This window comes from Misgurnus anguillicaudatus, chromosome 21, assembly GCF_027580225.2.
Source record: "Misgurnus anguillicaudatus chromosome 21, ASM2758022v2, whole genome shotgun sequence".
Lineage (NCBI taxonomy): Eukaryota > Metazoa > Chordata > Actinopteri > Cypriniformes > Cobitidae > Misgurnus > Misgurnus anguillicaudatus.
The window spans coordinates 54571557-54597335 of record NC_073357.2 but is presented as its reverse complement, the minus strand read 5'-3'; the positions used below and the strand labels follow the sequence as shown (position 1 = coordinate 54597335).

At 38.3% G+C, this 25779-nt stretch overlaps 1 protein-coding gene across 1 annotated transcript in view; it reads right to left on the bottom strand.

Annotated features, from left to right (window-relative positions):
* galnt18b (UDP-N-acetyl-alpha-D-galactosamine:polypeptide N-acetylgalactosaminyltransferase 18b) overlaps nt 1-25779 on the bottom strand; it is a 137833-nt gene that overhangs the window by 68708 nt on the left and 43346 nt on the right. Inside the window, exon 2 of the mRNA XM_055213705.2 lies at nt 2439-2634. Coding sequence (XP_055069680.1) covers nt 2439-2634 — 196 coding nt within the window. The remainder of the gene's footprint in view (nt 1-2438; nt 2635-25779) is intronic.

Sequence of the window (25779 nt, the reverse complement as noted above, 5' to 3'; positions counted from 1 at the left end):
CCCCTCAGTTTGAATGGGCATGACGCCTTTTCAGCCCTCGTCTACTGTACAGTATATAATACAGGAAAACCAGCAATGCTAACTACAGTGCAGATACTGCAATTTCTCCCAAATGGTCGGTTTTTCTGTAAAATGTGTATGCTAATTAGCTAGACATTTTTTCTGATTTAAGCACATAAAAAAATGATTCCATGTTTTGTAATTGGATTTATTGAAATGCAGTCTTTGCCTACAGGTATGGAAATGCATTTTTCTTCATTCATGCACACAGGAGCTGCCCTTACACGACTGGAAATAGCTGCCTTGGGGCATTTACAAATGTGGCCGTCAAGTGAACTGACTTGCTTTAAAAGGGAATTAGAAAAACAGGAATTTTTTGGCGAACACCCTTTATGATGTTGCCAGACTGGAGTTTATAACAAGCAGGTTTTCAAAGCTTTCAGGCCAGGTACTCGATCTGAATTTCGCTCCACTGAGAGAAAAGAACAGATGTGATCGAATGTGAAGGAGTTCTTTATGTTGGTGCCAGCAAGACACATCCAGTAATTACAGGCTATGTAGTAATGATGTTTTTCACACACACCTCTTTCAGAGGTTGTCAAAATAGAGCTGGTTTACGTAAAATGTATGTTGTCATAAGTCCAATCAATGAAAGACTGCAAAAAATAAAAACACTAGAAAAAATATAGGAATTTTTAACATACAATGGCAAAGTTTTCTCTTTACTAAACTGATACTGTAAGCACGTCTTATGATAAAAACGTCTTAAAATCCAGTGTTGGGAAAGTTACTTCCAAAGTGTAATACATTATATATTACAAATTACTGTCATTTGAAAGTAATTAGTTACATTACAATATTACTGTCTCTGAACTGTAATGAGTTACACTACTTTTGCGTTACTTTTGAGTTACTTTCATCAAAAGAACAGAAGTATGACCAGGCATTATAAAATGTTAAAATGTAGTTTATTGATGCTTATAAATCTAGAAGTTATGTGTTGGCCCTCGAGCTTTGAATAGGCAAAGTGAAGATTTATGGCAAAATACAGTAACAATCACTGTCAGAATCAAAAACATAGACAAATGATCTAGTAAAAGTCTGGTAAATTATGGTACACATACCAAACACAATAGAGCTAGAGCCCACTATAATGCAACCTATAGCCTAATAACATGGAATACAGCTCATTTCAGTACAATATAAGGATTACATGTAGACAAACATATAAAACACAGACACACAGAGGAGCACTGCTTTTTGCCAAACAATGAATATAGGCTCCCATACAAAGGCTGGTAAAAACTTTAAACAGTGATGTTTAAAGTACTATTTAGATAACCATGTTTAAGTCTTCACTAATGTTATGTTGTAATTTAGGTTGCTGTTTGTAATAAAACTGTAGATAGCATAGGAATATAGCCTAGCAATCTATTATTATGTATATGGACTGTTATCATAGCAAAGCTTACCTTGTCATTGCTGGTGTGATATGGATTTTACTGGCAACATTTGTAAAAGTCTCTTTACTTCTGAGGTTCAAGCAGCATGGGAGACCGATAGAAACTTTCTGTTGCTTTTACTTAATGCTCTTATTCGCAAAATTATGCGTGAGCGGGCTACCGGACCTGATTGCGACCACTTTAGTCAATGCTTATAAAGCCGCGGACTTCCCAGATTCGGCTCTTTAAGAAACATGTCTATATTTGACGCGCACCGCGTCCAAATCACATTTCAAATACAAAGTTAAAGTAAAAATGAACATGTTGCATACAGCACGTGGAAACAGACATACGCTGCGTCCCAAACCGCCTACTTCCATACTATATAGTAGGCAAAGAGTACGAGAAGTAGTGTTTTTCGCCCACTATACAGTATAGAAGTATGCGGTTTGGGACGCAGCCATATACCTATTTATTTTTACACGCAGCTTTTTCATGTGTGGATGCTGGTCGCGCGCATTGGTCAAAAATAAAAAAACAAAAATAACACGGTCTAATTTTGAAATGCATTGTTGTAACGCGCTCGTTACTAAGACTGTAACGAGTAAAATATTACCAAAATTTTATTAGTAATGCGTTATATTACTGCGTTACAGCAAAAACTAATATATTACTGTAATATATTATATTTTGTAATGCGTTACTCCCAACACTGTTAAAATCATAGGAAACATTTAAGTGAAGTGACTCTTTTGAACAGTAAACTTTAAAAGGACCATGCTACAGTATAAATGAACCACTTTTGGTTCTCCAAAGAACTTTACCAAAGAACCATTACCTTTCTACGGTCTTACTATAGTAACTTTTTAGATATGGGAATGCCTTTGTACACTTGAAAGTCCCCTGGTGTACTTCACCTGGCACCAATGATGTGGTAAAAGTAAATTTTGGACCATTACTGTGGTGCCCACTAACTATTAGATGAGGAGAACTTACCCATCAGGTCTGTAGTCTGGGATGGGTCTGTCCATAGAGAGGCGATCGCTGAGGTAACCGTTGTAGCCGTAATACTGAAACATCTTCAGTGCCACCCTGCGGCTCTCTGGCCCCAGATCCTGGCCCCAGTGACTGAACAAGGACGAGTCCGAAAAAGATCGATCTACCTGATTGTCATCTCCTTTCAGCGGGGACTCTGTAAGGGTAAAAAAACAGGCCGCTGTCATTCTCCTGGCAAATGTCAGTAAAGTTGTCACAAGAGCTACATCTAGTTAATCCCATAACTAGCTGGGATCATCAAATTTTATTCTGGAGTAAATAGAGTAGTATTACATCCTTCATATCTCCAAAGAGTCTTTTTTATAAAAGACAGATCAGCTCTAGCGAATGTTTCCGGAAAAACCCGACCCCCTTAAGGCGTAAAGCCGGGAGCGAGTCACGAGCAAGCAACATACACAAAAACATGATCCCACTATCTCTGGATAACTTATGATTCACTGCATGTTTGTGTCGATTACATTATATGCACTTCCGCGCCAATTTTAACATAACACAAACATTTGAAGCAGTTTTACGTACCGCCTGCGACTCGGTTGGGATTTTTTAACGAAATCCAGCGTTAAACAAACAACTTCACTGCTACCCCAGATAAACAAACTATATCCATTGTTTTCATAAGGCTGGCTTACCTGAAAAGCTAAACAAGACCTTCTTCTTACAGGAATATGATACATAATGGGTACCCATAGTAAGTAAGGGGTACCCCCTGCTGAAAAAACAATAAAATCATTACAGAAAATTCTAATGGTTTTATTGGGAATTGTATTGGTTCTAATGGAATATGGCTCAAAACACACTACGGTGTACTGAGTTATGTTGGTCTCTAATGGTATGTAGTGGTTCTATTGGTTCTATGTATTGGTTCTAACGGAAAATGTATTTGTTCTAATGTATTATGGCCCAAAACACACTATAGTGTAGTGGTTTTAATGGTAAAAGCTAATGGTTCCTATTGGTATTTTAATGGAAACCATTAGAATTTTCTGTAATGGCTTTATTGTTTTATTCAGCAGGGCCATGTTTGGAAAAAAACTTTCCAAAACTTGTAGGAAAAAGTAAGCATGAATTTGGCGCCCGAAATACTCTGTCACACGCTCAACTGCTTTTTTAACACTTTGCATTTGTTTAGCATGTGGCATACAACCCTTAAACTGTGATAATATGTCAGAATGCATGAAATAGCTTTATAACCCCCCCCCCCAAATAACTGTATACTGTCAGAAAAATGGTCAAAAAGTGGTCCCTAGCTGTCACTGGGGTGGTACCCTTCAAAAAGTACACATTTGCAACTAAAGAGTTCATATTAGTACCACAAAAGTAAATATTGGAACACAGAGTGCATATTAGTACCCCAGAGGTACATATTGGTACCAAATGTATACATACTGTGGCAAGAAAAAGTATGTGAACCTTTTGGAATTTCATAGTTTTCTGAATAAATTTGTCATAAAATGTGATCTGATCTTTATCTTAGTCAAGGGTATTGACGACACATAATGTGTCTAAAAATAGTAACACAATTTCTGATCTTTCATGTCTTTTGAGAACAACAAAAAAAACGTATAGTGCTTGTGGGAAAAAGTATTTGAACCCTTGAGTTAATGACCTCAAAAAAGCTAGTTGGAGTCAAGTTTTAGTGCACCTGAAGTCTGGTTAAGATAATATGTTTGGAGGTGTGGATTACAGCTACTTTGACTGATAAAAACTGAAAAAAAAAAGTTTGCACTGCACAAGAAGAACACACTTATGTAGCAATGCCTGGAGGAACTTTCAGAGGAGCTACGCTCAAGAACTGTTGGTTAACATAAAGCTGGAAAGGGTTACAAAGTTATTTCAAAAACTTTGAAATTCACCAGTCTACAAATGGAGACGCTTTGGGACGGTTGCCACTCTACCAAAAAGTGGGCGCCCAGTCAAAATAACACCAAAAGCACAACGAAGACTCCTCAATGAGGTAAAGAAACAACCCCGAACAACAGCCAAAAATTTGAAGGCATCATTGGAACTTGCTAACATTCTGTTCATGACCCTACAATACATAAAATACTGAACAAGCAGGGTATCCATGGCAGCACACGACATGAAGGAAGCCACTGCTTATTAAAAAGAACATTGCTGCATGCCTGAAGTTGGAAAAAAGAGCACACTGACAGTCCAAAGCAGTATTGCCAAAATGTTTTGTGGACTGATGAAACTAAGATTGAACTATTTGGAAAAAAACACAGTGCTACATTTAATCATTAAAAAACATCATTCCAACTGTAAAGTATAGTGGAGGAAACATCATGATTTGGGCCTGCTTTGTTGCATCAGGGTCTGGCCAGCTTCCAATCATTGAGGGGAAGATGAATTCCCAAATATATCAGACAATTCTTCAGGATAATGTGAAAATGTCTGTATGTCAGCTGAAACTGTGTAGAAGGTGGGTGATGCAACAGGACAATGACCCAAAACACCAGAGAAAGTCTACAACAGAATGGCTTCACAAAAACAAATCCGTCTTTTGGAGTGGCCAAGTCAGAGCCCAGACCATAACTCAATAGAGATGCTATGGATTGACTTGAAGAGGGCCAAGAGTTGCAAAACCAGGCGTAAGGATCCTGTAGCTCAAATTAGTAAAGAAGTGATTTAGAAGGTCAAACGTTGTGGGTTCCACACACAAACTGATAAAACGTATAGCGGTTAATTTGCACTGTAGATATGCATGAATGTACATGTAAATGTACCATAACATTCTGGTTGAATCAGCCATTCAATATTTGAACTTGAACCTCACTAGGGCTATTTTTCAGTAACTATAAAGTCAGCAGATACAGAACAGAAGTGACCAGCTTAAATATAAGAGGTTCTGACCGAGCACAGGTAATTGGCACTGCTTGTATTTTATTTAGAGCATCCCTACTGCTCTGACTACAGAACAAAAGACTAAGAGGAAAAATATTTTTCAGCTTTGAAGAAGCCCGAGTATGATTGTTTACTTATGGCAACAATATCCGTACATGAAACTCATTCTGTATGAAGCCCTCTGTCTCTGTTTGCACTAACAATGTCACTTTGATGGACCTTTCTGCTTGACTGTCTGTTGTGACCTTTCCATAACTCACAGCCACCACACACACACACACACACACACACACACACACACACACACACACACACACACACACACACACACACACACACACACACACAAACACACACAAGCTGGTAGATATCAAATGGTTATCATAGCTTCACTATTATTTTTTCGTAATGATTACCGGCACCAAAATGCTTCATTAACAGTAAAGAATGTAAACCGAATAAAAGATTAATGAAGTATTTAATTAAACATTACAGAAACTCAAATCTGTGAAGGAAATCATTATGGCTGAAGTCAGCACTGCACAAGATAAAGCATGAGCAGATCTTTTCAAGCATTAAAATACTTCTAATTCCAGTGTTAAAGGCTTTAATGCATGTTGACAACATCAATGCAACTGAAAATGGCAGCCAAAAGCTTAGTTATGCATTATACAAAGCGACTTGCAGTGCTTTCAATCTATACTTCTTTATCAGTTTGTGTTTTCACTGGAATTAAACCCACAATCTTTTGCACTGCTAATGCTCCACTAGTTGAGCTTCAGGAACGCCACAGTGAGTGACATATTGTACAATCAGGGCCGTTTCTGGCCATTGTAATGCCCTAGGTGAAACCCCTATTTGCACCCCTCCCCCAATCAACATCATACAATTTTACATACAATATTACCTACAAAAAACACAAATCATGTTAAAATCATGTGATTATTTAACACTCAAATCATATTACATTTGCATACTATGTGAACGACAAATTTAGCTTTATTTACAGTATTCAGTTATTACTGTACTATTATACAGTGTGTATTTCATATTTTGTACCTCTGCTCTTGTGCACATCACATTTACAGTTCTAAAGTAAACATTGCAATCAAAGTAATATATCTAGCATGTTAAGACACATAGATTTGTTTTTGTAGTAAACATGATTTTAGCAGATTAATTGCCGTCTGTATTACCATAGTTTTACTACAAATAAAATACCATTGTTATTATGGTGAGAACATAGTAAATGTGTGGTTACTTAATACAAACTATGTTTACTACAATTTAATCATGCTTTATTTTCTTAAGGGCATCACAAATGCATTGCTGCAGGTGGCGCCCTAGGCGACCGCCTAGTTCGCTTATGCCTAAAAATAGCCCTGTGTACAGTAATAGTTTGAGCCTCTACAGTAAATGTGGATATGAAAAATGCTTGAATTTACATTAAAGGGATAGTTCACCCAAAAATAAAAATAATGTCATTAATGGCTCACCCTCATGTTGTTCCAAACTCGTAAGACCTCCGTTCATCTTCGGAACACAGTTTAAGATGTTTTATATTTACTCTGAGAGCTTGTTGACCCTTCATTGAAAATCTACGTACGGTATACTGTCCATGTCCAGAAAGGTAATAAAAACATCATCAAAGTAGTCCATGTGACATCAGTGGGTCAGTTAGAATGTGTTGAAGCATCGAAAATACATTGTGGTCCAAAAATAACAAAAATTACGACTTTATTCAGCATTGTCTTTACTTCCTCATCTGTTGTAAAGCGCATGCGTGAGACTAAAGTCACATGACTGCAGTGACACAGATGACGTGATATCCTAGACATGTTTGCGAAGTTTTTCTTTTCAAACTTACAGTGTGCGGCTCCCTCAGACTGTAAACGAAGCCCGGGCGCACAAAAAAACAGCTGGGGCGCACCAAATAACACGTCAGCCGGGTCACTGCAGTCACGTGTCTTTAGTCTCGCACATGCACTTCACAACAGACGTGGAAGAGAAGACAATGCTGTATAAAGTCATAATTTTTGTTATTTTTGGACCAAAATGTATTTTCGATGCTTTAACACATTCTTACTGGCCCACTGGTGTCGCATGGACTGCTTTGATGGTGTTTTTATTGCCTTTCTGGACATGGACAGTATACCGTACATAGATTTTCAATGAAGGGTCAGTCATTAATGACATTATTTTCATTTTGGGGTAAACTATCCCTTTCAAAGCTCTGGCTTTTAGTTGGATGTAATTTTCTCTTTATAAAGCAGGAAATTTCATTCCCTCTCCATTTAATCCCATTGTTTATTTAATGTTGTAACCATGAATGCTGTGAAAAAGCTACAAATGTTTGTGTGGTATTGACTCAATTTATGAGGCAACAAATAATGTTTTTGTGTCTTTAATATGTAATTGCGCCAACCTGAAAGGCACTGCATTTGTTAAATTCAGTATCCCAAGGCCTCAATACAACTCAATACCAAGTCCATATTTCAAATAATACCAACACAACTGCCAGAAAATCTCCTAAACAACAGCCTTGTTGTTTCAGAGCAGTGCACTTGATATCTCGAGTAACAGCGGCTAAGGGAAGCGATCACCAGATGACAGATAGGAAGTGCTATTGTTATTAGCCACAGTACTGCAGCACTGCTGTCGAATCCCCAGTCAGAAAACTGATACTGACGGGGTCAGTCTGGATCACTGACTGAATCAAATGCCGCTCTGTTGGAGACCGGCTACCTGGAGTACATGCACCTGAACCGCCGCGCTGAATAAACATTGAACTCCTGCTGCTAACACAATGAGTCCTCAGGTCTGGATGGCAACGTTCTTTAAACATTGATGCAGGAATGTTTTATTGAACCCGTCACGCAACATCCAGACGGCTGAGATGAAATATCGATATAAAGAATAGTGTTTTCTTGCTGGGAGACAATGAATTTAGAAATGTTTTCACCTTTGTGCGAAACAAACTCTCATGTAATATGTTGCACTCACAACACATGGTAACACAAAAGGTTGTATTAGTTAATAATGAACAAAATAGTTTTCGGCATGTATTAATTCTCCCAGCACATATCGTGATAGCTGGGTTGAAAATAATCCAACACTTTTTAGATTATAAAAATGTATGGATGAAATGCACTGTACATCACTGTGGTAAAAATGTAATGCAGTAAATCCATAACATGTCCATTTGTAGGTAGCATAGCGAATTTGTTGCATTTGTCAAATTGTGGCCATTTATACATGTTTCTAACAGTGGAGTAATTTATTTTATAAACAAAATAAAAGATGACTGGCCTTGTTCAAAAAAAGAAAAATATATATCCTACATGTAACCAATGCAAATCTTTATTAAAGTGCTTTCACCTGCACTATATATGCCTACTTCATCTGACAGCATTCAAGTGAAGGGTCATCGAGTGTCCTCTTCATGGAAATAAAATTATTTTCTGTACCTTGTTTTATAAAAGTAACAAGTCACAGCACTTTTGCATTTTTGCATGCACACGAATGCATTTTAATTGTGACACGATCTGAAATGTCCTTTAGGTGCTTAAAAGGGTCACTGATGTGATAGTATGTTTGTGTATTAATTAAACCCCTCCCCGAGGAGAGAAAGCAAACACGCTGCTTCAGTCAGTGTGAGCTTTTGTAGACTTTGTAACCTAGGCAACATGTAGTCTCTCAGTCTGTTCAGCATGCCGTCCTGAAGGCTCTTTGTTGATAGAGGAATCGAGTCAGAAAGCATGCAGGACAGCTATCAGAACCGTTCAGCTCAACAAAAGAGACGTGGGGCTACAAGTAATGGAGGTCTTTACATAGACGTTTATTGCAGAAAGAGCAGAATTTCATAGGCAGTCTGAGAGCAACGCCGCACCAATGTGTGCCGAGTATTAAACATCAGTGAATTAAGGTTTAAGCGTGATAAAAGTGAAATATAAAGATAAATAACAGGAAATTAAAAAAAATCTTCTAATGCAAAACAGAGTAACACCACTAAGCCATTAAGACTTCATTCGAATTTTGAGTGGATATTTTTGGGACTGTCCTTCAAAAAATAACCTAATAGTTTGTTTGTGCTAGCACCATAATACGACGTCAAGGTACGTGTAAGGGTGCCCTCGAACGACCAGCAACTTATACAACTTGTGGTTACGTCTTAAAGGAATAGTCTACCCGTATATTAAACTATGTTATTACCTCAACTTAGACGAATTAATACATATCTATCTTTTTTCAACGCGTTCACTGTACAGTGCGTCGTGAATGTGTTAGCATTTAGCCTAGCCCCATTCATTCCCACGGCACCAAACAGGGAAGCCACCAAACACTTCCAGGTTTTCCCTATTTAAAGACTGTTACATGAGGAGTTATACCAGTAAGTATGGTGCCACAAAATAAAACTTTTTTATGGTACCATAGGAATGAATGGGGCCAGGCCAAATGCCAACACACCCACAACGCGCCGCACAGTGCACGCATCGAAAAAAGATAGGAATGTATTAATTAATCTAGGTTGAATTAATAACATAGTTTAATATGGCAAAAGAGTAGACTATTCCTTTAATGTTTTTTGCCTTATATGTCAGATTAGATGCATTTTATTTTTCGCATTTGTAAATGAAGAAATAGTTTCATAAACATTTATGGTTTTAAAGATATTTTGGAGCGTCTAACCCCACCCTTACCCTAAACCTAGCCAGTATAAAACCACACGTAAGTAAAAGTACAGTCACATGTATTTATTATGCATCCATATGCAGGGAGTTTATTATAAATCCAGGCAGGCAAACAAATCCAAAGGGTAATCCAAAAGCAAAAATCCAAGACACAGGCAAGGGTCAAAACCATGAACAAGAAAACAGAAAGCCATGAAACAAGACAATGACAATCCAAAAACACTCGATATGCAGTGTTAGCTGGCAATACTTCGCAGCGTGATGTTGAAATCGAACCGGTTATATAGGGACAAACAGGAAGTGAAATGTGACATGACATGATTTCAAAATACAAGACCTGAAACAGAACATTTCAAAATAAAAGACCTAAACACAAAACCAAACAAACCACAAGACAAAACCCTTACAATAACAAACAATTTGTGTTGCAAACCCTGCGAACTAAAGTGAAACGTTCACTTTATAAGAAGAAAATGCACAATTAGGGATGGGACGATTACCGGTTTCATGATAACCACGATAAAATGTCCTGATGGTCAGTATTATCGTTTAAAATTTCATTATCATTACAACCATGTTTGATTACCGTGATTTTGAAAACTCGCGGTTAGTCCTGTCCAGCCAGAATCAGTTTGACGCAGGTGCACACATGCAACATAGTATTTTGCACAAGAAGGCATTTAAGGGATAATGTATTGTATCATTCATGATTTTCAAAAATAAAACCCGCTCGTGCACCCAAAATCCTCTCTATATAAATCAATCGTTTGACCTCGGTAGACTTGAAATATTTCAAGTACTGTTTTGTATGCCTTGTTTTATATCATATAATAAATAATAAATGCCTAAAGCAACCTTTCCACTGTAGACGACAAATGACGTCCGATAAACCAGAAAAGAAATCTTCCTATGGAGAGTCGCAAAGGGGCTGCGTGAGGTGCCGACCATCTGCGGATGCATAATTTTCGGATCTGTTTTGAGCATTGGATCCATTTAAAAATTTGAACTGATGTATTTCAGTGTATTCCGATCAAAACTAGTGTGTGAGGTGAAAATTATTAATTCTTTTTGTTTAACTTTATCAGTAACATTTAAATCCTTAATAAAAAAACGATTTATTACTGATGAGTAATACATTATTATACATATTATACATATGTATACGTTATTTAAAGGAATAGTCTACTCATTTTCAATATTAAAATATGTTATTACCTTAACTAAGAATTGTTGATACATCCCTCTATCATCTGTGTGCGTGCACGTAAGCGCTGGAGCGTGCTGCAACGCTTCGATAACATTTAGCTTAGCCCCATTCATTCAATGCTACCATTTAGAGACAAAGCTAGAAGTGACCAAACACATCAACGCCCCTCCCACTCAAGACGAGTAGCTACACGAGCAAGCCTGGTGGCACAAAACAAAACGCAGCGCCCCTCCAAGCGGATTCAAAAGAGGAACCACATTTTATGGCGCAATAGCACCCTTGGGAGTACTTCGACTCGGCGCAGTAACACCCTCCCTCTCCCATTATGAGAGTGAGAAGGGGAGCGGACTTTTCAGGCGAGTCGAAGTACTCCCAAAAGTGCTATTACACCATAAAATATGGTCCCTATTTAAATCCGCTTAGAAAAGCGCTACGTTTTATTTTGTTTTTTTACGCATTCTTAGTTAAGGTAATAACATATTTTAATATTGAAAATGAGTAGACTTTTCCTTTAATCTTGTCTCCATATGTTCTCTCAAAAAGCTGTTTATCGTTTCATTCATTTGCGTTCATTTATTTATTCCACTATGGTCAATATTGAAATGAAGCCTCTTGTGCTGAAATGAGCTTCTCTACCATGTTACGATTAAACTGAAACTTCATTACGACTGCCACTAGGGTGCGAAGTCCATCAATCGTGTCTGAATGTCATGTGCAGTGAAAAGGCGGCTTTAATGCCTAAATAGTGTAATATGTATTATAAATACAATTATTCCTGTCAGTAATTAAAATCATATCCCAATGCATGTCATCATAGCAAAATGATACCCCAAAATAAAATTTCATACCCTAATATATTAAGTTTTCGAGGTGCTAATTTAGTAAACGCATCTGTTGGTCGTATTTTGGGGAATGGACAAACGACGAGAACAATCGTATGGGTTGGAGGATAGGTTGATATTTTTTCACTTATCATCTGCACTAAAAGTGATCCCAGTGATAATTTCCTCTTTATTGTTATAGTTGGAATCCGCTGTTATTTTTATGGTACACATGCTGATAAAAAAGAATACTTTGTAATTCTTTGTAATTCACTTTGGATAAAAGCACCTAGCAACTGCATAAATGTAAATGTAAAGGTGCAGTCCTTACAATAGATGGGTCACAACCAAGGGCAACCTTCCGATTTCTCTGATGAAGCCAATACGGAAGTGATTTAAACTGCAATTCATTGACTGGCCGCTAGAGGCAGGCTCTAAAAGGGAGTCAATTCCCATAGACCTCCATGTTAAAATTACCAACTTTACAGTAGAAAATAATATGCACACAGCCTGGAAAAAATGTGTTCTTGGTCTGTATAGCTAATTTTGCCCTTCATGACAACTGTGAGGGGGGTGAATTTGTTGTAAGGGGTGGCAACTTGAGTGACATTGAACAGCCACTGCCGTCACTAGAGTCAAGCTAGGCGGGCGTGGTTTCAGCAACCAGTCACCTCAGCTTCACCCATTTCTCGCCTTTTTACCCATTTTTGGATGTCCACGAGTGATGCGCGGTAACGCGCGGCCAAGATGCCGACGGCAGGCAACGCCTACTTTAAGCTTCAAAAACGATCTTCAGAAAACCTATAGGTGACGTCACGGACACTACGTCCATGTTTTTTTACAGTCTATGCTCACAACACACTGTTTCCCTATTTCCCTCCTTACCTCCCTCTCTCCCTCCTCTATGCGTTTATGACAGATCATTTCTGTTTCATGTACTTTTTATATTGTGAACAGGATCCAGACAAAGAGGTAAAATTATATTACCAAAATACCACAGGGAGGGAAAAATAGCAACACAGAGAAATGAGAGTAAGGCATATGAAGCGCAGCCTGACACAAGCTACAACATCTACAATGAGAGCTTACATCATGCAGGCTTTATAATCCACTTGCAGAGAACAGGTGCTGAAAATTATTGCACCAATCTGATTGGTGCAGGAAAAGGGGGCGTTGCCAGAGTAACATAAGTCCATGATGTTACATAGGTTTGTGAAGAGCATTTTTGATGCCAATACACTGCAAAAAATGATGTGTTAATTTTTTACACATTGTGTGTGTGTCAAGCCATTTAAGGGGTTATTTCATGTTAAAATAAATGAAAGGGCCAACACAAGTTGTGTTAAAAACAGTGATGGGAGTAACGGGTTACAAAGTAAACATGCAACAAAGTATTTTTTTAAATCAAGTAACGCAGTTACAGTTAGTGAAATTTAAATGCGTTGAGGTAACAGTGAATCACTCGTGGATAACCAAAAATGGTTCAATGGTAGTGATAGCAGTGGCAGTTTACTTGTCACTCAAGTACCCACGCCCTTAATTATGCAGAACGTAAACTGTGCGTTCACACCAGACGTGGAAGAGGCAGAAAAAACGTGCTATTTGCATGTAGTTGGACCCTTGAACATTTTGAGTATTCTCGCTTCACTTCTAGTCATTTGAGACATTCACTTGAAAATTTGCTTTATGGGAGGGGCTTATACAGCTCAAATTGGATAAACTTACAAGATTGTGCGACCTCCTCACTCACTTTCTTCCGAACAAGAACCTTTTAATTCCTGTAAAAGCACGAAGATGTCTTGTGTAGCAATGATGATTTTCCTCCATTGCTCATTCTGCTGCCGCTCACTTCCTGTAATCACGTCACTGCTAGATCAAGCTCCTGATTGGTTAACGCGGTGCGAAAATCCACCAAAGTTCAGATTTTTCAACTCGCACGATCACTTGGCAACGCTCAATTCGCTATTCACGCTTACAGCACCACAGGAGGCCTATTCGCGTCTTTGCATTGACTTAACATGTAAATCACTCACACTTGCTGTCTCTTCCGCATCTGGTGTGAATGCAACATTAGGCTTAATAAAATTTACACGGGTGAGTTACAAAAAAATCACCCATTTTAACATAGGGATTGACTCCCTTTGGAGCCTGTCTTGGACAGTTGATGAATTGTAGGCTACTTTAAGTCTTGAGTTGATCAGGGCTGTGTCTGAAATTACCTTTATACCCTTACTACTGCTATTCAGACTGATCTAGAATCAGGTGAATGTCCCTATCATACTAAATCTGAATCGAGGTTTATTGTTACAATATCAAAATACAAATGCAATGCAAATATGACTTTCGTTTAAAATGATGTAAGCCTAAACCAAAATATCAGTACATAAACATGATCATGTCAAGCATTTAAGATTCTTCTCATACTATTTTATCTAAGCAATGCATTCATTTCATAGCGCTGTACACTTTTCTGCACATGTTTTTGAATTAAAGTCAAATTTCCAGTAAGTCCTTGAGATATTAGAGAGCTACTTCTAAGCAAAACCACAGCTGTGTCCCAATTCGAAGGCTGGATCCTTCAAAGACTTAAAGAAGCAGCCTCCGAAGTCCATGGAGTGTACTGAAATGAGACAGTCTAGAATACGGATAGTTGTTCCCTCCCAATGCGCCTGTCAGCGGATCACATTAGAAACATTTCTGCCTTAATAAATATAACATTTTTATTTTAAAATATATGAGACGTTTATGCAGATTACACTAAACAACACTACTGTAGATCAAATGAACCAACCAGGCTTTGAATTGGTATGCAGCTTATTTGTCTCAATGTGGGTTCGATGTTATTCAAAGCTGTATTTTTAAATCCTGACATGCACACTTACATGAACAGAGCCCGGCCCTTCCTGTAAAGGGTGTGCTGGGCAGACACGAGCATTGAAAGAGACCCAGAGGAAGCCAATGAATTGTGACTTCCTGAGTCAGAACATGGAAACAATAAGAACAGTTTAACAAAAGGAAGAAAGCGTTGTGAGACGTATAATCAGGCACACACTCGATTGAAACAGTATGAAATGATGTTACACTGAAAGAGATGCTCATGTTTTATCTCCCGTGACTCCTCTCTGGTGTCAATCAGGATTCTGTGCTGATGGTTTCTCTTGTTCAGCTCAGCGGTTTTAATCACACGCTGCCCATTATCAAACAGTCAGGTGGGCTGAAAACGGATGTATTTGTACAAAAGACCACCTGCATGAAGAGACACATCTGATGAATAGAGTGCCACGACTGATTCGGCCACATGTGACTAATCTGCTCATGTTTGAAAAAGTAAAGTGTGTATAGGTTCATATATTTTCTATGGGGATCTATACACAGTCATGTTTTTAACCATAACGTGAAAGTTTTTTTGTGGTTTGGAGTTTTGGGGTCCAGAAAACGCAAACGTTTGAATACAGGTTTCAAAGCACATGTTTTTGATAACAATGTTGTGTCGTCTCCAGGGGCGTGTCTAGAGGGGGGGCATGGGGTGGCACCGCCCCCCCCCTTGGAATATGATTGACCCCCCCCCTGGTGCCCCCGCTCCAATCTCATTGGGCCATTCAGATTTACTGTCAACCTGAAAATGCCCACCGCACATTGGACCAGAGAGCTGTCAATCACTGTTTGATTTGAGACTCGCGCGAACGCGAAGACGAAGCGAGCAGAGTAGTTGCGCGTTTTTAAAACAGGAGGAAAGAGATACCATGACACCCACCACACCATTGGACCAGTTGTCAGACACCCACCACACCATTGGACCAGTTGTCAATCATTGTTTGATTTGAGACTCGCTCGAACGCGAAGGCGAAGCGAGCACATGGTTGCGCGTTTTTAAACACGAGGAACGAGACACCACGACACCCACCACACAATTGGACCAGTTGTCAATCACTGTTTGATTTGAGACTCGTGCAAGCGAGAAGAAGGAGGGCGCCCCGCCACAGACTCAACAGCCGTCACAGACTCAACACTGGCACAAATCAAAACGATTTTCCATGATTACCATTTACATTTTATTTTACTATTTAAAACGGCTTCATGTGCTTTTGCAAGCGCTCAGCAGCGCCTCTCTCTCTCTCGCGTGCACGCTTTCTCACTGCTGCGTGCGGAACCTCGACAGTGCCTCTCTGACACTGAGTGAGGGAGTTAAAAGTTGGTGGTGTTTTCCACCTGGGTTCCTCTGTTGTCTTTTCACGTAAAAGTTAACAGCCAACAGATGTTACTGACAGAGAAGACGGTTGATCGAGTATTATGACTTAATGAAAGGTTAGTGTTTTCCCACACACACACACACACACCAGTTCTCTGTGTACGAGCTCTCTCTCTCCCTCCCTATGGTGCGGTATGCGCGCGCACGCTTAACAGTATTCTCTGATCTTTTTGAATTTGCGCTGAATTGCTATACGCGATCTACAATAAAACTATCACTCGCATTTAAAATTAAAAGCGCTCATAAACACAATCAGATGAGAAGAGCAACCCTGCATGAGACACACAGGTAATCCGAAATCACCTCGTATCAGCTCTTCAATGTAAATTGTACCAGACAATGTCACATTTAAATTAGGATTCTAGCAGTATAAAGTAACAGCTGGTTGGATTAAACACGGGGTGTTATTGGGTCGTGTTTAGTCACTAGCTTAAACTCTTTCTTGTTGTCTGACAACAGAACAGATAATATGTAAAAAATAGCATTCAGTTGTGTTAAAATACAATATAGGCTAATAAACAATGAAAGTCAGATCAGACAGAGTAGAAAAACAAAATCCTGATATGTCAGAATGTTAACTAATACCAGCTACACGCAATGTACTTAAAGGAACAGTTCACTTAATTTAAATGGTCATATACATAAACTTGTTTCAAACCTGTATGAGTTTCTTTCTTCTGCTGAACACAAAAAAGAAAAGAGTTAAGAATGCCGGTAAACAAAATCAGTTGATGGATCCCATTGACTTCATATGTAGGAACAAAATAACATGCAGTCAATGGGGTTCATCATCTTTCTGGCTACTAAGATTCTTCAAAATATTTTATTTTGTGTTCAGCAGAAGAAAAACTCATACAGGTTTGAAATAACTTTAGGATGAGTAAATTATGGCAATGTATTTAAAGTGAACTATTCTGGAGCAGAACTGTTGTCTAATCCATGCAAAATACAAAAAATTAATATTGTCTATATTAGAGCATGTGGCATTGCACAAAAACCATGCTTAATATTTTCTAAACCAGTATTTATTTTCATCTGAATTTTCTGATTGGCCCCCCCTGACTGGTTCTTGGTCCCCCCTGTGCCCCCCCATTTATAAAACCCTGGAATCGCCCCTGGTCGTCTCTGTGATCATTATGAACCTTTAAAACCTTTTAAACTCCTTTATTTATAACAATCAGGGTTTGAAATTAACTTTTTCACTCACCAGCCAATTTGGCTACAAAATTTTTAAAGAGGACCTTTCACAAGGTTTTTTTTAAGATGTGAAATAAATCTCTGGTGTCCCCAGAGTACGTATGTGAAGTTTTAGATCAAAGTACCATACAGATCATTTATTATAGCATGTTAAAATTGACACTTTGTAGGTGTGAGCAAAAATGTGCCGTTTTGGGGTGTGTCCTTTTAAATGCAAATGAGCTGATGAAATGCAAACACTGATCACCATAATGGTGGTTTGTTGAAATTTAAACTCAATTGTGCTGTCAATAATTTTAATAATAATGTTTCGATATATTTTTACCCTCTCGCCAATAGGGGGAGCTGCAGCACCCCCAGCCCCCCCTCTTCCCGCGGCCATGCATGCAAGATTGTGGTAGCCTGCGGCATTCTCCGCACAGAACCGGCTTGCATGATAAGAAATTACTCACACTGGTAATTGGAATACAAGATAAATTGGCTTACTTATGACCTGCTTGGTAAGAAAGCTCCCACCAGAAGATCTATTTAAATGAACAATTGTATCTCTTAAGGGCTTCATTTTCTCTTTTATAGCTCATGAAATATGCTTAATATTTTTTCTTTCATTAACAAAAACATCGATGTTGCTCTCATTTGCCTGTGCATGGTATAAATGTGTCACTATATCTCTCCGATGCATAAAACATTTTGATTAAAAATGACAGCGTCTATTAAAATACTTCTATTCCTGCGTAATTGGCAGAGTTAACTATTTTACAGTTCTGTTTGGTAGACACTAGTGGCATAAAACTGACAAAATTCACAAGCTAACGCTGCATTGGGAAACATTTGGAGAAGTGCATGGAAAGTGCACATGCTTAATATTTCACACTGGCAAACACAATAGCAAGCAGGTGTTTTAAGAGGCGGTATGATGCGGGCAGGTGCGACTGGCAAGCTGACAGAGATGCCAGCCGAGCTCATCTCAGCAAGTGCAGTTGTATTGCACCATGTGCATGGCGAATACATGTTAAAGGAATGTGTCGGATTGAATTTGTCAGTGTTGAAACATGTTCATCGTACCTGTTGACAGTGAGGCATGAGAAAAATGCAAGCCCACAGGGGCGTTGCACAAGATCTCGGGCCCTATGCATAGGCAGTCCTGATGGGCCCCACCCCATAATATATTTTAGACTTTTCAAGGGCCCTCTCTTCCTTTGGGGCCCTGGTAATCAGTACTGGTTTTACCCCCAGTCCGACGCCCCTAAGCCCACCCACAATGCTTTATCTCATTTTCTCTTCTGTCGTCCTCTCCAGATGTTTGACTTCCAGCTACAGTACGTGTGTAGGCAAAGCGGTAGTTTAGTTTGAATAAATCTATCAGCATTATGATGCTGAGAAACAAGCAAATGACATCCCATTCAAACATCATTCTCGCTGTTAATGAGTTCATTTTTCTCATTAAATGACAACACAATGACTGTATGCACTTCATAAACTCTTTAACAAGGCTGTGGTGAGAGAAATGAGTTCGTCAAATGAAAAACTTTAGTCAATTTGTCTCGCAGGTTTTCTAAATAAGAAGAAAAGTGGAGAAGAACTCTTAAATGGTGAGCCACTACTGCAAGACTTCAATCCGTTTCATTACTTATTACTTATAAATGAAGAGCTGCTGTGTGTCGGCACACATATGCATGACAGCACATCATATGTAAGAGTTAAAATCCAATTAGAGTTAAGGACTAAAGGTGTGGATTTATTAACTTCGGTGCCAAGCACCTTAGATGTGCCGTCTTTAAAGAAACATTTTTGTGTCAAACTTTTAACACCATGCCTTTCGCATTGATTTCAATCTTTTATATGATCTCAGTTTATATTAAAGATATCAAGGTTATATTTTCACAGAATGTTCTTTACATTATGTAGGATTATTTTATGTAAAAAATTACTTTAGCTGGGTTTTTACATACAAGGTCAACTTCATAATACATACAGTAAAATTGTTATTCAGGGAGAATTTTCCTTTACCTAAGCTCTCAATCTTATTTGCTTTCAAAAAATGTATCATTAAATTATATATATTTTTGTTTATTTTTTATATAAAGCTATACCATATGGCTTCTGAAGATTCAATATTTAGTTCAGAAATTATATGGATGGAAAGCCCTACTTAAAAAAAATCTTTTGTTTCCACAGAAAAATCACATAATAATGACAGAATTATCTATTTTAGATGCAGGAAGTGTTTGTCCTGTGAAATAATGTAACAAGAATAGAAACAGACTTACTTGTGAGAAATGGAAAGAGTAGAAATGTGGGTGTAATACAAAACACCACCCTTCAATTTTCCCTTCACTCTAAGAAACATTTTTCGTATTATGCTTTTAACACTTTACAGTGTGTGTCATTTTAACACATTAAAGGTGCAGTGTGTAAATTTTAGCGGCATCTAGTGGTGATGTTCCAAATTGCAACCAACAGCTCAGTTCACAGCTCACCCCTCGCTTTTGAAATGCATAGAGAAGCTACGGTAGCCAACACAGGACAAACATGTCATCACTGGAGACAATTTAATAAAAAAGTTTGTCCATTATGAGCTTCTGTAGAAACATGGCGGGACAAAATAGCGACTTCCATGTAAGGGGACCCTCGGTGTATGTAGGTAAAAACGTCTCATTCTAAAGTAATGAAAACATAACGGTTCATTATGAAAGGTCTTTATACACCCCTGATAATATAGTTTTGTATATTATTTTGCATTTCTGTCAAGAGATCCTCCTAAAAATTACACACTGCACCTTTAAGTCACATTTAATAAACGGGGCAAATTAACGTGAAAGCACAAAAAAATAAGACTGTTAATATCTGTGGGTTATTTATTAAAAAGTGCCAATTAAAAACACAGGCGCAACAGCTGATTTCCATAATGGCCAACGCAATCTACTAAGAGCAGTGTAAATTAATTCAGGGTCTGTTATGTGTAATTTTGTGTTGATTATGTGTTAAAAGTAAAAAAATGTGTTGTTTCAATAATTATCAGTGGCGGCTCGTGACTGCTCTTCCGAGGGGCGCTAATTCAAAATATGTGTTCGGAGTGTCATGTGTGTTGCTTGCGTTTACAAAATATGTGTTTGTTGAGTCCTAAAAACCATGTGCATCAAGTGTTTGGTCAAAATAAGTGCCTGCTGCACACGCGTCAAAACAGTTTATGATGAAAGAGATGCTCACATTCACAAAATACATGCAAGACACTTCCTAAGTAAACTTTAATTACGCATGAGATTATGCAAGTATCTGGCAAACGCGAGTGTCTCTTTTATCATAAACCCTTTAGACGCATCTGCAGCAGGCACTTATTTTGACAAGACACGTGATGCACATATGTTCCTCGACGCGCAGAACACATATTTTGAAAAAAGGAACCACACACATGACGGGCTACCCACATGTTGTGACGAACTTCGCATCGAGCTCCCTCGAAAAAGAAGTCACCGGCCGCCACTGATAATTATACCGAGATCGGTGGATTCTGGGACAACGCTCTTACTTAGTAAGAAAGTTTTGTCTTGTTTTCAGTAAAAATATCTAAAAATTCTTAAATTAATACGTATTTTCTTGATAAGCAAAATGACCAAGGAAAATTAGACAAAAAATATGAACTTTAAGTAAATTAGTGCCTAAAACCAGCAAAAAAATTCTTATTTTTTTCATAAACACTTTTTTCAAGAAAAAAATTCTTATTCCATTGGCAGTCATTTTTTACAGTGTAGGGCCAGATTTACTAACAGACTGCGCCAGTGCAAACCATCATTTTGGCGGTAAAGAACAATGTCGGGATTTACTAGACGCGCAGTGGATAATTACCGCTGAAAATGTGTGGTCTAGTTATTTTAGTGACTGACCTTATTGCATATGCATTTCTAGGAGTTTCCCTTTCAGATGCAAGATTTTTGGGGAGGAGATTATGTAAATGATTCACGCAACGCAATTTACTAATGTTTGTGCGTGTGTTATGACTGATATTTGCACCATTATTTAGTGCCAAAAAGCATGTTTTAAAGGGAGACTTCACATTTTTTGAAAATATGCTCATTTTCCAGCTCTCCTAGAGTTGACATTTGATTTTTATCAATGTGGAATCCATTTAGCCAATCTCCGGGTCTGGTGGTACCACTTTTAGCATATGATATTACACAGCACCTTGGTAACTTTCAATAGCAGGGAACTATTTTCGGGGACTGTGTAATATCATTGTGCCTCCTGCAGCCATGTTACGGCAGCAAAGTAATTGATTATTACGCCAGAATGAGAGTATAGATCCTAGCCATATTGGCCTAGTGTCAGGAACTGGAGACATGGTCGAATGAACCCATACGCAAACGATATCGGGGAGTGAACACTGAACATTTAATAACAAAGAACAAGAAAACAAAAGCCCACGTGGGGGCAAAACTACATACAACATGAAATTCACTGACATAACATGATTAACAAGACTAGATGAAAACTAAACTGAATGAACAATGAGCACAGCTTGACATGACAGGAATAAACACAATGAACCAGCGCAAGACAAGAGACAAGAGGAGATTAAATAGGGAAACTAAACAAGGGCAACACAGGTGCAAGGGATGAACTAATAATGAATAATTAACAGAGAGAACAAGGGGGCGGGGACTAGAGACGAGACACCAGAGGCACATGCCACAATAAACAAGGCATGGCCTCCACATGAAACAAGAGACTGTCAGAACTCTGCCATCACAATAAAATATAAATATAAAACCAAACTCTCGTGGCAGAGTCCTGACACCTAGAAAATCGCAACTTTTAATTTTCCGTCGGTTTTAGTACGCAATGTAAGTACAGAAAAGTCACGTTTTAAATAGGAAAAATATCAAAACTCTTTGGTTATTTTTTAACACAATGCTAATGGTCTAAACAGATTCAATGATTTGTGCTAAGCTATGCTAAAAGTGTTACCACCAGACGCGGAGATCAGCTGAATCGATTCCAAAGCGGTAAAAATCAAATGTTTAACTCTAAGGGAGGTAGAAAATTAGCATATTTTCAAAAAAGTGGAGTGTCCCTTTAAATTACTTTGCGCTTGAAATGGCTGCAATTATTGCTAAAAAAAAGAGGCAACACAGAGAGCAGAGAACGTGTGATACAATGCAGAGGATTGTTTTAACATGTAACAGTTTATTTGGAATGCCAGAGGAACATATTATTCGAAAATATTGTTTGCCAAGATATTTTTTATTTGTTGAAGTAAAAAAAAATAGGAGTCACAAGAAGTCACACAATACCAGACGTCTTGTAAACCTTAATTTTTTGTCCTCCAGTTCTTTTCGATGTACTATGGCTTCGTTAGCTGGAATTACACATCCCAGATTTTCTGCTGCGATGTCTGTGGTGCTGAACTCAAGATCAGTTCTGCTTATTTGCAACCCTGAATTATTTTTCGTTGCTCTGAGTAAACTGCATTGGTCATTACCAGCTGTTGCATCTGTGTTATTTAATTTGCACTTTTTTATTAAATAACCTACCACTCCCATCTGCGCTTTTTTGGAATTGCGCTCTCATGCTAATTTGCCCCATTTAGTAAATCTGGCCCTTAGTGTCTTGTCCCTAAACTAACACTAATGTGTTGTTTTTACACATCCATCCTAAGAGTGTTTAAAAATAAAATCTGAATAAAATCGGTTCCCTAGAAATATATATCTTCACAAGCCACCGTTTTGTTTTTTTTTTAATTTTGTTGGGGAGCTTGGGTCAGTTTATTCTTTATAGCTTAGATCAGGGCAGATGTGGGTGGCCTTCAAGATGATTTTTTTCTCTGTCCAGAGGCAAAACCAACCCACTTCAAATCAGGTTTTGTTCTAGTACTCACTGCTACAGTTTTAACTTCACCACAGACGATTGTTTTTCAAAGATCTTTGAAATCTTTTGTCTTTGAACGCTATAATCTTCTACAGCTCGTGTGAGGGGCAAACTCTCCGGGAGGTTTTTTTTTAAAGGTTGCCATTTTCGGTGCATTCCTAGTGCATGAATTTTCTTTGAGAGTTTCTGATATCTTTGTAAGCAGGGTTTGTGAGCCAGAGACTATAAAAATCAAAATATTTCGGGAGTGCCCCGGAGGGAAACCGTCCTCACATTTTCTCATCTACTGGCAGACAAGATATCACACTGATATCAGCTGAACTCATTAGCTTAAAGAGAAATATATGTTTCATCTCATCTGCATGGTCAAACACTTTTCCATCACCCCGATTTTATGCGCATTTTGAAAACGGATGATGGAAACGTCAAATTTCGAATAAAAATCCCTTAATTTGCAAAAAGGTTTTTACGCTGGCTTAAAGTGGTTTTTGACTTGTGGGAAAAGAGTAAATGCAAATAAAGGGAGATTTTATAGAAACGCATTTGCTGAATAACCTCTGAAGTAGCGAACATTAAACCCATGTGTCTGATCGTCTAGCTGTACACCCTGACATTTTCTTTCCCATATATGAGGTTTGACATCTCGTAATACCCTTGCTGTTAGTGCCTGCGTCAGAAATTCTGCAATTCTTCTTCGGTGCACAGCTTTCAGTTTGGCAATTACAAGTTGCACTGCTAGTAGTTTATAACTTGCCCAATCATAACTAAATGCAGTCCTGTCTCAATTTTCTAAGCGTGCCTTGTTTTATTTACTGTTGGTTACTACTGTATGTTACAAAATACCACTGTCATTCACTCAAACAACTTGATGGAAATGCACCTAATTGCATTTGTTTCTTTTTTTGCGAATATTGAAAAGATTCACTCCACGTTTTGATATTTAGGTGTAGTTAATTTGTGTCTTCATTTTCATCTTTGTTCCCATTTGCCTGTCTCCCTCACTGTTTTATTAGTCATTATTGTTAATTAATTAATCATCCTCTTGTTTAGTTGTCATTAGTCCTTGTGTAAATATTTCCCTGCCTTTGTTCCAGTTTTTGTTCATTATTGTTAATGTCTAGTGTGTATACTGTGTACCTTTTCATGACTATTTGTAATTAAAGTTTATTATTTTGATATATCATCATTCTCCCTCACCACACGTTACGTAACATATGAGATATGAAAAAGTTATAGGGAAATTAATCTTAATATGCTGCAAAATCGTGTTATTTCATCAGCGCTTTGCGTGTGTAGGTCCAGAAAGCTGTTTTCGACCATGATAGGTAAATTCCTAAAGCGTTCATTTTTTTTATAATGCACTGTATTTCTCGTTTTATGTGTTACATTACTTACAGTTTGCCTTCTCAGAGCTTTTTTTTTAAATGTCAGGAGTTACTGTCGGGACAAAAGTAACATTTGGGGCCCTATCTTGCACCCAGCGCAATTGACTTTGTCAGTGACGCATGTATCATTTCGTATTTTGCACCGGCGCACAGCGTGTTTTTCCCTCCACAGACGCACGTCGGCAAACTAGGGAATGAACTTGCGCTCCCTGGGCGGTTCAGCGCAAAAAAGAAGGCGTGTTCTGCCGCAAACCATCCCTGATGCTATTTTGCAGTTTCAAAAAACAATTGCGCTACTAACCAAAAAAAACTAGTCTAAAGTCAGTGGCACGTTGCGCGTAGTTCGTTATGCTATTTTAAGGGCGCATGCTTGACCATAATGTATGGTGTGCACAACGCGCACACACTTTGCTTATCTAATCTACACAGATGCAACAGTTATTTTTGCAAATCATAAATTGTTACAATAAAAAATATTAATACATGAGATAAGGGAAATCATTGTGGTGAACATTGTGGTGATAGTTTTTATTTATTTTGTGTGGCAGCGTTAAACAATTATCATGCAAATAACGATTAAAATATTTTCATAAGTTTGTTGTGTGGCTGTATTACGTTTATTTTATGTAAATAATAATTAAAATGTTTTCATAAGAAACCTTTATGTATATGAACTTGATTTGTAAGTGTCCTTTGGGGTTGGACCTTGCTTGCGTTTCTTGGGTCCGATTTCAAAGCCCCCAAACCCTTTCAGCGGTGAGGGTGGACGCAGCGATGTCCTCCTGTGTGCCCGGCGTGCCCGATTTATGCTGGCAAGCTTGGGATTCCCCGTTTCCTGACATCATTGTAGTGCTTGGCGCAGCTGATGAGACACTTGTGGCTGTTTCCTCTCACGCCTGTTTAACCTACGCTGATTTGGGCGGGTTTCTCCCATCCCGCATACAAAACAACTTCTCTGTCTTTGACTGCTCTTACAAGAACGTGGGTCTGTGAACCGCTCCTGGCGTGCGCCTGGTAAATCC